The sequence below is a fragment of the Neoarthrinium moseri genome (assembly GCF_022829205.1).
Source record: "Neoarthrinium moseri strain CBS 164.80 chromosome Unknown scaffold130_Wmoseri_CBS_16480, whole genome shotgun sequence".
NCBI lineage: Eukaryota > Fungi > Ascomycota > Sordariomycetes > Amphisphaeriales > Apiosporaceae > Neoarthrinium > Neoarthrinium moseri.
Genome location: NW_026055244.1, coordinates 27,689 through 41,816, shown reverse-complemented (window position 1 = coordinate 41,816; position 14,128 = coordinate 27,689). Strand labels below are relative to the sequence as shown.

The 14,128-nt window shown below is 50.2% G+C and overlaps 5 protein-coding genes across 5 annotated transcripts; 3 read left to right on the top strand and 2 right to left on the bottom strand.

The window, feature by feature from the left end:
• Window positions 1-51: 51 nt before the first annotated feature.
• JN550_013687 (uncharacterized protein) lies at window positions 52-1,272 on the bottom strand (the record flags this gene model as incomplete). Its single annotated transcript, XM_049312302.1, has 1 exon — window positions 52-1,272. One exon carries the CDS (start codon window positions 1,270-1,272, stop codon window positions 52-54), a length of 1,221 nt encoding a protein of 406 aa, XP_049164356.1.
• Window positions 1,273-2,187: 915 nt separating this feature from the next.
• JN550_013686 (uncharacterized protein) lies at window positions 2,188-3,654 on the top strand (the record flags this gene model as incomplete). Its single annotated transcript, XM_049312300.1, has 1 exon — window positions 2,188-3,654. The coding sequence occupies one exon, from the start codon at window positions 2,188-2,190 to the stop codon at window positions 3,652-3,654; it is 1,467 nt and encodes a 488-aa protein (XP_049164355.1).
• A 915-nt stretch (window positions 3,655-4,569) lies between these two features.
• Window positions 4,570-6,590, bottom strand: JN550_013685 (uncharacterized protein; the record flags this gene model as incomplete). Its single annotated transcript, XM_049312299.1, has 4 exons — window positions 4,570-4,746; window positions 4,854-5,508; window positions 5,614-6,472; window positions 6,551-6,590. 4 exons carry the CDS (start codon window positions 6,588-6,590, stop codon window positions 4,570-4,572), a joined length of 1,731 nt encoding a protein of 576 aa, XP_049164354.1.
• Window positions 6,591-8,493: 1,903 nt separating this feature from the next.
• On the top strand, window positions 8,494-9,615 carry JN550_013684 (uncharacterized protein; the record flags this gene model as incomplete). The annotated part of the gene is made up of 3 exons (XM_049312298.1): window positions 8,494-8,740; window positions 8,818-9,324; window positions 9,380-9,615. 3 exons carry the CDS (start codon window positions 8,494-8,496, stop codon window positions 9,613-9,615), a joined length of 990 nt encoding a protein of 329 aa, XP_049164353.1.
• Window positions 9,616-11,006: 1,391 nt separating this feature from the next.
• On the top strand, window positions 11,007-11,408 carry JN550_013683 (uncharacterized protein; the record flags this gene model as incomplete). The annotated part of the gene is made up of 1 exon (XM_049312297.1): window positions 11,007-11,408. One exon carries the CDS (start codon window positions 11,007-11,009, stop codon window positions 11,406-11,408), a length of 402 nt encoding a protein of 133 aa, XP_049164352.1.
• Between the last annotated feature and the right edge of the window lie 2,720 nt (window positions 11,409-14,128).

The following is a 14,128-nucleotide window of genomic DNA, read 5'->3' as shown; positions in this document are numbered from 1 at the left end:
AACGTGGTCGCTTCCCTCGGCGAGCACAGACATATGGTACATCACTTACCGCTATGTCACGGTAAGACCATGCAACCGGTCATGTACCAAATCAAACCACAAGCCACGATATCCGTTTTCTCGCGCTTGGTCCACGGCCTTGATGAAGCTTAGGATCTCCTGAGAGTGCTGCCGCCGGAACCTGAGCGACTCGAAGGCTTTGTATATCTTCGAACCGGGACCGGGCAGCTCCAATGTGGCGACTAGTAAGGGGAAGTCCAGACCGAGTCCAGTTTCTGCTTCGGGAGGCCATGCAGTTAGGATGGACAGCTCCCGCAGTATGTCATCCGCATAGCGCTGGGCCTCAAGATCCTCAATGCCGAGCGGAAAACGAAGGCGGTGGATAAGTAGCAGAGCCGCCATGCGGTAGGTCCGGGCCTGCGCCAACATCATACTGACCTCCAAAGTCGAGTACGTTATGAAAAGGTGTGCGGGCAGTTCGGGAGCCCAGGCACGTATCTTGCCTTCCACCCTAGAGTAGCAATCCTCTTCGTCAGATTTCCGTTGCAGTATGTGCTCCACACATCCATTAGTCTTAGCCTCGTAACTCCGCTCACATAGCTCATAGAGAAGCGGAAGTAGAGAAGAGCGCAACCCCAGGAACCTGTCAATGATACAGCGGCTGGGGTCTGGGAGCCGGACAACTGGCACCTCTCGCCGAATCAGGCACTCGACCGTGTCCATTAAAACAGGCGTCAGCACCACGGCGTCCAGGTAAGGCCGCTTGATCAGAGCTGGGTACCAATGCTTAACGCTCAGCAATGTGCCTCGCGTAATCACATGGGTGTCTGGAGACGGCATCAATGTGTTGAACACAAGCAGGGCCTGCCCCAGCAGCAGAAGCACCGCCGCGTCCTCCAACTGTGTTATTGAGGAGGACCCATCCATCAACTGCCTTAGGCAATGGGATCCGATCGCCAGATCATGAGAGTCGAGGCCTCGCGATGTTACATGCCGGGAACGCAGCGGCTTCAAGGCGACGGAATACCCATCAGCGAGGACCTGTGGAGACCGGGCGAACAGTCGCCGCACTGTGGACTGAAACTCGCCTAGGAAACTTCGGCCGAGGACAAAAGTGCGGTGAACGTCTAAAAATCCTTCTTCGGTCTCAAGCATGTGGTTAATCTCCCATGAGCTCCGAAGAGGCGGTGCGAGACTCCGGAAGTTTGGCGGGCTACCGGCAGAGCCCGCCCGCGTGGTTTGTTCGAGGCAGGGGCGCCGTGGGCCTTGCATTCTCGAGACTCTGCAGAGAGGCTTGGTTGGATTGACATTCTCGATAATACTGGATATAACCCGACCTCTAGTGATGGTGTGGACCGTGTCGTGTTTCTTCCCCTCTGCCATTTGCATTACAGATGTAGCACCGTATGGTAGCTGCCGGGCCACAGGTCGGCGACCCATGCGTTTCCTAAGTCTCGGACGGCATTGTTCCCCTACTTCACGGCACCTAGAGCATGCATCCTGCGCCCTGCCGAATGTGCATCTCTCCTTGTACTTGTGGCAGCGCTCACAAGCTCCGGGGGGTGATTTCAGCGGCTGTTTTGGGGGGCCGAGAATCGGCGAGGATTCCAAGATGTTGGTACTGGTGCCTGAGCTAAGAAACATGACCGACGAGCCTCACGCACTTGGTAGTGATATTCAGAACGACTCCCGAGGAGGCATTGGACTTCTTGTTCCACGCCTAGTACGTCGACATGTTGAGTCGATATTGGCAGGGGTGTCTAGGAACGCAGGCTAGCGTCACAGAAGGCTGACAGAACAAAACCATCCCACAACATGCGCCTAAACTTAGCGCCTTGCCCGAAAGAGAAGAAAGTCGCCGGTTTAATAACACAGACCGCAGAATTTATACCCAGAATGGTTAGTGCACACTTCTGCTAGTCCCGGATGTGGCTGAAGCAGGCCAGTGCCATGAATCGATTGTTCATAAGGATACTCCTGTCTCCATGCCGTTGAAGAATACCCTGCGAAGACGGGTTTCCCTAATTATTAATAAGTCCCATATCTCGCAGACTTTTATCGAAACTCTACTTCAAGCTCTTTGGCTGATTCTCTCTTTTGGCTTCTGAGCAAGAGCGATATATAACAAGCATGGCAAAGATGCGGTTTGCAAGTAAGTGACAAATGATTCAGGCTTTCCGTCATTCAATGGTTGACAAGACAGGCCCAAATGAACAGCGTACGATCAGCCGGGAACACTGCGAGTTCTATAATGCGGTCGTCATCGGTGCCATCTACGAATTTTCCGGATCAGGAATCGACGTCCGCTCAAGCCGCTCTTTTTATGGTGCCGTCAAAAGATGCGTCGACAAATATCCATCGTTGAGTGTGGTTGTGCGAGACATGCATACTGATGCGGCTTTCTTCGAACGCGTGGCAAGAATCAACCTGGAAGAACATATCTGCATCGTGGGAGAAGATGATGTCAAAACATTAGCGACCACAGACAGTGACGACGATGACTTGAAGAAAATAGAGGCCTTACTCCCCTCTGTTCAGGATCGGCCGTGGCCAACATCGCCGCCGCCTTGGAGAGTCATTGTGCTTCCCTTGTCTTCTCCAGAACTGCCAAACAGTGAGCAAAGACGCTGCTTCGTTGCGTTTTCTTTCTCACATGCCCTGGGAGATGGCATAAGTGCGCTCGCCTTCCACCGCACGTTCAGAGGCGGGATCTTTGATCAAGTCGACGAGGATTGCTCAGCCCTGGAGATCACCCTCGCAGACTACCCAGCTCCATTCGATACAGCCAAGAATCTACCCATCTCCTGGGGGTTCCTTCTCGGACCTTTCTTGGCTGTTCTCTTGCCTAACTTCGTATCGGATCTACTGGGGGTACGTGCGACCACGAGCGCCGTGGGTGCTAAAACTTGGACCGGCACCAAGATGTTTTTCGACCCAAAGTCTTTCCGCAGTTGCATCAGACTGATCGACATTCAACATCCGGAAGTTGAGAACATGCTCCGTGTGGCAAGAACGAACGGGGCCAGGCTCACTGCGACGATACACCAGTCCATCGTACGGGCGTTGAGCAGAGCAATTCCTCGTAGAGAGGCGGCCAACTTCGTTTCGGGCACGGCCGTTAACATGAGACGTTCTGTCGGCGTTTCAGATGACGAGATGGGCTTCTTCGTCAACGCATGCTTTGAATCCCATGATCGGGATGATGCTTGGGCCTCTCCCTGGAACGAAAGGACATGGGCAAGTGCGCGGTCCTTGACCGAGAAGCTGGCGGAGTGCGCCGTGACTCTCGAGGATCAGCCGGTAGGCTTGTTGCGATATATACCCAGTATCCGCAGTTGGACTGCGGCAAAGATTGGAAAAGAGCGAGACAGCTCCTATCAAGTCAGCAACTTGGGGGCTTTTGAGGCTGCCGCACCGTGCAACCCTTCAAGGGCTGGTCGATGTGACATCACCAAGATGGTCTTCTCGCGGTCTGCCGACGCAACTTCTGCACCTTTGGAATTCAGCGTGGTTAGTGTCAAAGGCGGCAGTATGGTGATTTCTATGGGGTGGCAGCCTGGAGCGATTGGAATTCCCGTAGAGTCGGAGCCGGCATTTGTCGAAGGGTTGGTTGCTTTTCTGGTGGAAGATCTTCAGAATATCAATGCGAAGTAGAGGGTCAAGTACTTCCCCTAGTGATAATAATAAACCTTTGTCTGACTTTGGAAGGAGATCATGAGTAGTTTCCAACCCTTGAAAAGAAGGAGTATCGCCATTTCATCGCTTAGTGTTCTCTCATAATCCGAATTCCGCAGTCGTGTGCTGTCGAATCTGGCGTGTAGCTTTAGGAACTCCGATACTTCCGCTGATTGCTATATGGATCACGTGCGTCCTGACTGGCTGCGAGGAAATATTTGGATTCAGCCGCAGTGGTTTCACCGCAGATAATGGTGTTTGTACTCAGCTGCCCACCCCCACCGACTATGAGAGGGATTTGAGTGTCCTCCCATTTCACATTTGCAAGACTCGCTCATTCACCTGGATGCGTCTCAGCTGATTTGCTCTAACTTCCATTCCATGTCGTTTGGTACCGCTCTGTGAAGTCTCGTCGAGGAGATTGGAGATGAGCTAGGTCGCAATAGCTCACATTCAAAAGATCCACACAGCCTCCAACAAGTCATGTGGCGACCATGAGTGGCGTTGTGTATTGTCTCCGCTTCGTCAGCCAAAAGGCATACAGTGCTGAAAGTATTGGTGTTTGGGTGATTGTGTTACGCCCCCTTGACAGAAGCTCCCTTAACTTCTCAAGGATAGGGTTAGCATATGTTGAGATGCTGGAACAAAACGATGGGTTCTTCCGCGAGGTAGACCCATTGACCATAACCATCGTCTGATGAGAGCCGTATCTCTACCGATGAGCCTTTGTTGCAGTATACAATATTAGCCACGAATTAGGGAAATTTTTAGACTGCGAACATTTCTCTTGACTACCAAACTCAATGACTAATCATGAGATAACTAAACTTCATGTTGTTTTCACTACTCTGGGGAAAACACTGTTATTATGGCAGAGCAATTTTGAGAGGTCTTTCAAACAACCTTCGTGCCTTTCGCGTACGCTTTCCCCTGCCTCGTAGCTAATGCACGCCTGAACTCGTCTGTAATGCCCTTGTAATCCCGGGGGTACTTTGGCAAGAATAACTCGGCTAAGGCGGTACTCTTACGCCTTCCATTGATTCCCAGGTCTCCTAGTAGAAGATTGATATACTGAAATATTCATCGTCAGCTTACCCGACAACTCTAATTATTAACTACCCAATCCAGATCAAACGGGCTAGTGAAGAAACAAAATGGAGGCCGGGTCGCTTACTTACAGCGAAGAAGTCATAGATAGCATAGGCATGCTTCTTTCCTTGAGCAAGATATCTCTTACGGGTCCAAACATTCCAGTCGGCTACTTCAGCCTCCATGTCTTCTTGACTAGGCAGATCGACGAGTCCTAGGAGAAAGGCTACGCCCCATAAAGCCTGCACCTCGGCTACCAAAGGGGTGTAGATGGTATCAATGAATCCGGGAAAGTATATTGAACGGTCGCCCTTCGCGGCAATGTCTGGAACAATGAGACGACGGTAATGACGGCTGGGGCCGTGCAGCAGCTTTTCTAGGTGCGCTGACCTGGAAGGCACCTCAACCGTGGTGATTGGGGACTCTCTGATGGCAGGGAGAAGTTGATCAATCTTTTTCTCAGCCTTGGCCTCCAGTTTGGCCCATTTAACCTGTTCGTACGTACTGGAGACGAGGCCAAGTGTCTCCTGAAGCTCAGCACTGAAATGGTGATACGACTTATCAAAGCCAGTGCACAAGATAATGTAGTCCGTGTCGAAATGGGCACCGTTGCTGAGTTCTACGGTATTTGACGCGCTTAGCGAGGCGATTTCGGTCTTGTGAACCTTGCAGTCACCCTCGTGGAAAGCCTTCCAGAAGTTGGGTACGCTTGCACACCCGAGACCTGCATTGGCCCAGAAGATGCTGTTGTGTAGTAAGCAGTGGTGATTTTGTCCACGTTTGAGTCAGATGGTCGTAAGAAGTATCACAGGTCAAAGAGAGGATGATGAGAGAACGGAAGTTACGCACCCATTGCCATGAGGGACCGGTTTAAGCTTCTGAGCGTTCGGCGACTTGTCGTACCCAGCATGTCTTGCTGCTATGATTGCAATTGTCTTCCAAAAGATTTTGGCTATGCTTCTCCCAATGAAAGTTCTATTGAAGAGCCAATACCCAGTGCCCTTTGTTTGCATGATACTCGATCCGAGATGACTTACGAGTTCGGTCGAGACGGCATCCATCGTGTTGCAGATCCCAAGGATCGTAGGTGGCATAATTGCCATCGGACCAGCGCTATTTTCGCGGATGATCCAATTTACTTGAACGCCATACTGTAATAAGAGGAAAACCGTGTCGTATGCCGATTTCGCAGCTCCGATAACCGTTGCCCGGCGAATCTTTTGCAATTTATCAACATGACTCCTGATCTCGGAAGAATGAACTATCGGCACATTGAACCTCTCGGAACATGGCCACTGGGGAATGACAGGGTGCGAGGCCGCGCCCGAGGCATAGATGAGCTTGGCGCATTCGATAGCCTCCTTGCCACTTTCAAGATTCAGCCTCCAGCCTCCTTCAGGACGACGTGTAACCTGAACGACTTTGGTCCGCAGCCTAGTCCTTTGTATAAGGCCAAACTCCGCAGCAAACTCTTTCAAGTAATTGTTGATGGTCTGCCCTGAAATATACCCATCCTTGGTAACGCCCTCGTGACGCATGGGGTAGAACGAGTACTCAAATTGCCCGTATTTGATCTGAGCGAAAAGGCCCGGATAGATCTTCTCGTCGCTCCAGGCCCCACCGATAGTGGCCTGCTCGTCTACCAGAACTAGATTGGCGTTGGCGTCAAAGTCAAGGTACGTCTTGGCCGAGATCAGGCCATTCCAGCCTGCATTGATGTCAGTATGGATATGTTCCCCAGCCACCCTTGATTAATGCCAGCTTGAGTGAGAGAAGCCAAGCCTACCTGTCCCAACGACGACAACGTCGAATATTTCTGGTGGCATTTTTTCAACCATTTACGTGAATCGTGGACTGAGAAGTTGGATCAATTGAAGAAAAAGTTATTTGCAGGTACTGTGAAGTCTGGAGGCCTGGTCGCGTGTGGTGAATTGAACATGCCTGCTTATCACGTCGCTTTTATGTATGTGAGCCGGGCACTTGGCAACTGTATCGCTCAATCAACCCGATGCAGTCTGTCAGCATGACCCGCAATTCCTTACATCGGGCTTGGGCCTCGCAGGTTTTGATTCGCAGGCATTCCGAAGCTGATCAGACCAAATAGGTGCATTCATGTAATCCTATTCCCCGGGCAGCTTCTCTCTCTTCGTGAAAGCACTCCAAACCCATACCTCTATTATCCTCAAATCTTCGATCACGTCTTTTGCCGCTGTTCGAATGCAACGTATTGTATATTCTCTCCCCAAGATTCCACTGTCCTAATACTCTATTTGTCTGCCTGTATGGTTCTTGGAGATCTGAGATTCTTTTTCAGCGGGCCCGAACCGGATCAACACGGTGGCCCATCTCAAAGAGCCGCGAGAGATATGGTTTCTAGCCCAGCAAAGATATCAGACCATGAGATGCTAAACATGTCGGAATAACGTTGGTGGTATCAAATGTCATTTATGTTTCACTGTGGAACTTAGGAGGTGTGGCAGTGGTTTTATCGACCTGATCTCTTTTGTACACCAAGCAGCGCCCCACTGGCACTTTCTGCGTCCTACATACGAGGCACAGGCATATCACACACACTATTCCCCAGTCACCGCTGGATTGTCTTTATTTCCTACCGGCATGAGCCAATGAAGTTTGGACATCCTCGACGTGACTCACCCGATCGGTGGCCTTGTCCACTCTGTCATGGTGTTTCCGGCAGCTACACAGTACGCCAGCTGGTACGAGACTATCCTGGGGACTATGAAGGAGGCGTCGCCAGCCAAGGATGCCCTTGCGATGGCGACACAGCCATCTGCTTAGACAGTAGGAGACAGCAGGAGTAGACCCGGGTTAGAGCTTTATCGTATTCACTAGCCTTGGCAGCATATCAAAGGCGAGCCGCTTCGAATCTATATTTACATGACATGACACATAGAACTCTTGCTTCTTCAGTTGTTGGCACTGACACAGACCATGAACAAATGTTTACATGTGCGACTTTGGCAGCAATGTGCGTGGACAGTTCCGTCCTGTACGGTCTAATCCGATCTTGTGACAGCGTGACTGATGACAGAGAGAATGTTCTCCCATGATTCGGTCTCATGAAGCAATCCACTGTGAACTATTATGGACGACAGTATCTCTTATCTTGCCCCATTCAGCCACTCTGCAACCCTAGTGGCATATCAGTGCTCACAGTTGCCGCCTCAAACGCTAAGCGCGTTTTTCTTATAAAGTGGGCCTTTAACGTCTGTATAACACTATATAAGCCACATGATAGGTCTCGGCCCTCGCAACTTTGTTATTTTAGGCGTGAGCTTCGTCACTCCTCGTGTTCATTAAGACCGGACGGACTTCGCTACAGTAGCCGAATGCCACTCTGCGCGGATCCACCAAAGATTGCCAACAGGGAGCAATACGAGGCCTCGATAAGTGTGGGACCAATCAGCGAGTGTGGGAGTCCGCCAAAAGGCCCTGTTATGGTTAATCCGCCGCCAAAAGATGGGTAAATGGAAGCTAGCATCGCCAATTCGCAGTGGATGACTGCTAGCTCCTTTCTATTGATCTGCAACAGCTAAACCGAACTTGGCCACAGCACATGAACACAATTTGCGTTCCATGCTCTCGCCTCCCCACGGGCACCGCCCTAAAGCAGTTGCAGACGTATAAGTATCGAAGACAATGACACTCTTGGCTTGCTAGTCCAGTACATCACAGTATTTGCATCGCCAATCGGTCTGCCAGGTCACCATGAAGGCTTCCAGTATCATAGCAGCGGTATTTCCGCAACTGTCGTTTGCCGCTGCAGTCTTGGCGCGCAACTCCACAGCATGCACCGATCCGGCTGTACGTGTAGAATGGAGGACACTGACAACTGTCGAGAGGGCCGAGTACATTACCGCTGTTAAATGCCTTGCAACAAAGCCGTCTATTCTAGGCCTTAACTCAACCCTATACGACGATTTCCCATGGGTTCACTCACAGTTGAATTTGGACAGTAAGTCGTCGTCCGGCTCGCCCCGATTGCGGATTTCTCTGTCGATTGTCGCACTTGAGTCTAATTGTACGTTCTAGTCCACTTTGTCGCTCAGTTCCTGCCGTGGCATCGTGTGTTTCTACAACAGTACGAGAACGCTCTGCGTTCGGCCTGTGGTTTCAGTGGGCTCATGCCGTACTGGGATTGGACGCAGGACGCCTACCGTTTACCATACTCACCACTTCTGGATCCATCGCCAAATGCGACTGCTTTTTCCTTCGGCGGCAATGGAGCCGGTGAGTGCGGGTTCGTGCCACCAACGCGCCCCAACCCCCTTCTATGCTGCATAACGTCCGGTCCTTTCGTCGACCTGCGACCAAAGTATTTCAACAACTACGAACAGCCACATTGCTTGAACCGATTCTTCAGCAATGTTACGCAAAATGACGGATGGAACGGCCAAGCATACGCGCCAGAGATGATAGCAAACATCACTGCCAACAACACCAAGTTTGAAACCTTTTGGCAAGCACTTGAGAGTACTCCACACGGCGCAGTTCACGGATCGCTCGGAGGTGACATGGTTCCTCAAACTTCTCCCAACGGTGCGTTCAAAATTTCGACCATCTTATGTATAGTGCTAACTATGAGCTTTTGCAGACCCTTTGTTCTTCATGCATCATGCTCAGGTGGATAGACTGTGGTGGCTCTGGCAGCAGGCCGACCCCACAGCACGGATCCTTGACTACAGTGGTAACAAGTTTGCGGCATATACGGGCGATGATACTCGTGCATCTTTGGATGACATCATGACTTTCAAGGGTTTAAACCCAAACATAACAGTTCAAAGTGCAATGAGCACTGACAGTAGTGATCTGTGCTATCGGTATGCCTAGGATACTGGCCGGAGAAGCAGGCTCTTGCATATCCTTTAAGAGAAGCACTTTCCAAATATTTTCCAAGCATTTTGAGTCCCGATACCCTACGAGCTCGCAAAATATATCAGTACAATTATACTTCAGGTTTTGCCTTTTCCGGTCATGCAGCCATACTGATGTGGTCATACTGATGGGGTCGGACTCGCAAGTATGCATCTGACAATTCGCTAAGCGGTTATCAAAGGGCTATCAATTCTCAACCGGGATTCATTGGTGGTATAATGGTTGTTTCCAGATGTATCTACTCCTTTCTTTGATTCCATAAGAACAGAAGAACCCACAGATCTTCTACCACCATGCTGTGCCAACATGAAAATTGATCCAGCCCGTGAACTCCACTGGCAAGTATCGTGACTCCATTGTTCACTAACCTGAATCACGGGTGGGTATTCAATTGTCGTAATTCATGTTGCTCTCTATAGTTCTTGACGCAATTGCCGCGCATGGGAAATCCCAGCCAACTCGCCACCCACCCGTGGAATTGCCAAAGTTTGCCGGTAATCTCCAGAGTACTGGGCATCAGGTAGCCGTCGAAGCCTTGACGCTACCGAGCAAGGTGTGCGTATGTAATCTACAGTTAGCTAGCCATTCACGCCATTGGATTGGAAGAACAGCGCACGACAGTCAGAGGACAGGGGTGCAGGTGCGATGACTGTGGGATCAGGGGGTGGCCGCACCGCAACAGGTACCGTCCTCCCAACAAGCTTCTATACCGCAATCTTATTTGCCGGGTTAGAACCAGCCCTCAACATTATAGAGCTTTGACCCTGAGAATTCTAGAATGATCCTGGGCATTTAGGTCTCTGAGATGGCCGGTGATCTCGGCCGGTGTGGCCTGGACACGTTGTCTGAGGCCGAAAGGATGGTCGCACAACATATGAAACGCAGGTAATGGAAGTAATAATACCATTTGGGTAGGATTTTACGTTATTGGACATTGCTCATGGTCGCTGATTGGCCCAACAGAATCACATCCTGATGGAACTCAGCCCCCCTTCAAACAGTAGACTCATATCAGGATGGTGTAACAGTTCGTCTCCCGGAGGCCTGCAGCCTGATTACTATGCAGTTCGAAATATGATTGCAAAACTATAAATCAAGTCGTACCTGACAGTTCGATCGACAAGTTTCACAAGTTTCCACCAAGTCACTTATTTATGGACTTCAAAGATGTGAGTTACATCCGCCCAACGTTTGAGCGTCCCGAGGATGGCTTGCTCATTGCCAGTTTGTAACCATATTTCCAGACAATGCCCTTCTCCGAAACAATCAAATTTAAATCAGAAGACTGTCATCAAAAGGTTCACGCTTCCTCGACCCAGGAATTGAAGCAAATGGAAGTATCAGCGATGCGGAAATTCCTGGGGGGCATCCTTACTACGGGGATTGCTGCATCGGCAGCCGTGCATACAATGGGTCTCAGCATCCCGCTTGGTGTCTATAAAGCCAAGAGCACGTATGTGGCCCGTAAGAAACGGAACATTGTCCGAGCAGAACTCCAAAGGCGAGGTGAGAGCAAGCATAAGTGGACGTTGAAGGATGTGGTCGCTGGTGCCGGCCCTGCTGCTGTCTCTGCCGTAGTTGGTGTGGAGATGGGCTACGCATTGCCTGGAATAACAGGCATGTCGGGCGTCGAGATGGCAATACATTTGCCTGAAGACGCCATAGAGAGCACAGGCTTGTTCAACGATAGCAGTGCATTGGTCGAAGGCGCTATCGGCCAAGCTGGACAACTGTCGACCACATGCTAGACAGTGCGCCTGAGTCAAATCAGGTTGCAGAAGCCCTCGCCAGCGGCGACTCTCTTGCCTACCACGCCGGAATGGTGCAAGCAGGTATCATCGAGCAGCAAGTGGTTGGCGATGCGACGGAAGCTTTGCTTCAGCGACCGATCGAAGCAGAGCCCGCATGCCCGTGTGCCACCGAATGTGGAAGCACATCATGCAAGCGGCACGAAGCCACCATTGAATAAGGCGCATACTGGAGTAAGCCTCCCACTAAGTCTGTCATCCCAAATGCTAACTCTATATTAGGTTTTTGCAACTGTGAGGATCGATCCAATTCAGATCACTACAACATTTGCCATGGCTGCTATTAGTTAGGCATGCAATGTACAAGCCGAGAAAACATACGCTAGTACAGCATCAGATTATTACACCCCCTAGCGGCTGATGGCACTATGGTGCGAGGCACAGGGCCGCATTACATAGCACGGACCTACAAGCGAGCAGGAGAACTTCGTATCTTTTTCCCCATATAGGTGGATCAACTTTGGGGGGCTGGGTTGAAGAGCCTCCACACGTGTTTGAGACTTTGCTACATACTTGAAAGTACTGTAACAAGGCAGCAAAAAAACATGCATAATATTAATAATAATGTTTAATTTTTAGAACTAGAAGATCAGCTACCGGCGAAGATAATGAAATGCTGCCTTCTGAAGACACTGTGTAACAGTCTGGAGCCTCGGAAGCTGCAACGAAGCCCGGGATCCTGATATCAGCGGAGACTGGCGCCATGGACTTTCCTTTTGATAAAACCTCTAGCCAGCCAGACGTATCCGCAGCGATGGTCAAGGACACCAGCGTTGGGGCTTGCGGTATTGGGATCGGGGCATATAACTACAGATTAAGCAATGTATATCACGTTCCTATCGGCAGAACAGCTTCATCACGGCTCTTGATACTTGCATCATTGGATTTGTAGATTCAGATGCCAGCTACGCATCATGTTGATTATAAGTAGTTTCATCATCACGCTTCGGAAGTAACGAACTCTTCTGATGTGAGTTGGATGGTATAGAGGGATATGTCTATGCGGTTACCCAAATGGTTCTCCACAGGTCTAGCAAATGACCGAAACGTATACTAACGGAAACAGACAGCAAGATTACTCTAAGCGCATTACAACAAGTTGAAGGTGGCGATTTGAGGTTTAGCAGTAAAATTCAACCGAGTTGCCTTTCTGCAAGTTCTACTCCCACCACTGCCATGTGACTAATGTTTCTTGCTTTCGGGAATGGCGGCATCGCCTGCCCTCGACCTTGAAGCCGTTCGCAGTTCTTAGGTGACCGAGAAAAGGACAATTCGAGTCATCTGTCACAATGACCACTGACCACTGATCAGCCTTACACGTTTTGGCATGCACCGTCTGGGTAACGGATCCTTGTCAGACGATCAACACGAGCTCGGACCTATGGCCCTGTTAGATAGGTGCCTAGTCAAGTGGATCTGCATCGGTAGCCAGACAAGCTGCCGTAGCGTGCGATCTAGTCCCGGTGGTTTGGGACGCACTGCCAATTACGACGATTCGCTTGACGATCATCATTACATGTTTTCAATTGACTGTGCAACTTCTCTGATCATCTAGACTGACCCGATAGAGGATTTCGCTTATCGATCTATTGATTGCAAAACTCTTAGACACCCAATGGGGCAGATGGTAACCCTTTCCCCAATTCATCGATCTGGCGCTAGTGACTATGCGAAATCTCTCAAAAGTCTCCTAACGTTTTCACCTCTTGAGGGAGGAAAGCGTATAGGCCAAACGGCCTAAGCCCTCTGATATACTGAGTAAACCCGTGATATATGGAGAACGTTTCACTAATTCGAAGTATCCTCTGGTTTGGTGACTGCTGCTAGGTGATTTTGAGTCCCGACAGGCTTCGATGGTATTTCCGCCCCGTTGCCTAGCAGCGTTAATGCCAGTGTTAGATCATCCTGAGGTACTTTTGGCCGCCGTCCAAGCTACCCGCTAGTGAATGCCAATCAAGATCGGTACCTGTGTTCGGAGTGATATCCGAGCCATTTCCATATTCCAGTTAGCTTGAGTGGATCGACTTAACCGAAGCGAGCCCACATACCTTCTTCAGACTTGGCGTAGCGCACGGGAACGCATTGCCATCCCATGTCACCTAGTATGATTAGTGATACTGCTTATATGTATAGGAGCAACGGCGCCGGCAGTTTTTCAAGTGCCACGCATCGTGAAACTGCAAAGACCCCATTTGCCACTTCTGGCCCGACGTTGCTTCGTCGCGTCGACGAACACCAAATTAAATCCATCAAGTTGGAGAATCGTTATACAGATGGATTTGACGGTGTATAACTTCCCCCCACAACCACCTAGGCTTGATGCCGTTGGTATATTCTATATCACCTTTTGTGTGGTTTGGACGATGGCCGTTGCCGGCGGCATGGCCTTCTTGATTGCCAATCGCCGCGAGCCAATATTGAAGATACGATGTTTACCGTTATCGCTAATTGGAATATCATTCCTCCACGCTTATTGGGTTTTGTCGCAGGTCGTCTATCCGGTAGGGATGACTATGCCACTTGTACTGGCATACTCCATTCAATACTTTTTTATGGGCATCTGGTATCCTCTTGGAATCGCTCTCCTGCACGCATCCAATAGCCGGTTTCTCTATGTTGCGAGGTCTCAGGAACAGTTTGTCCATCCCCGTGCTCAATGG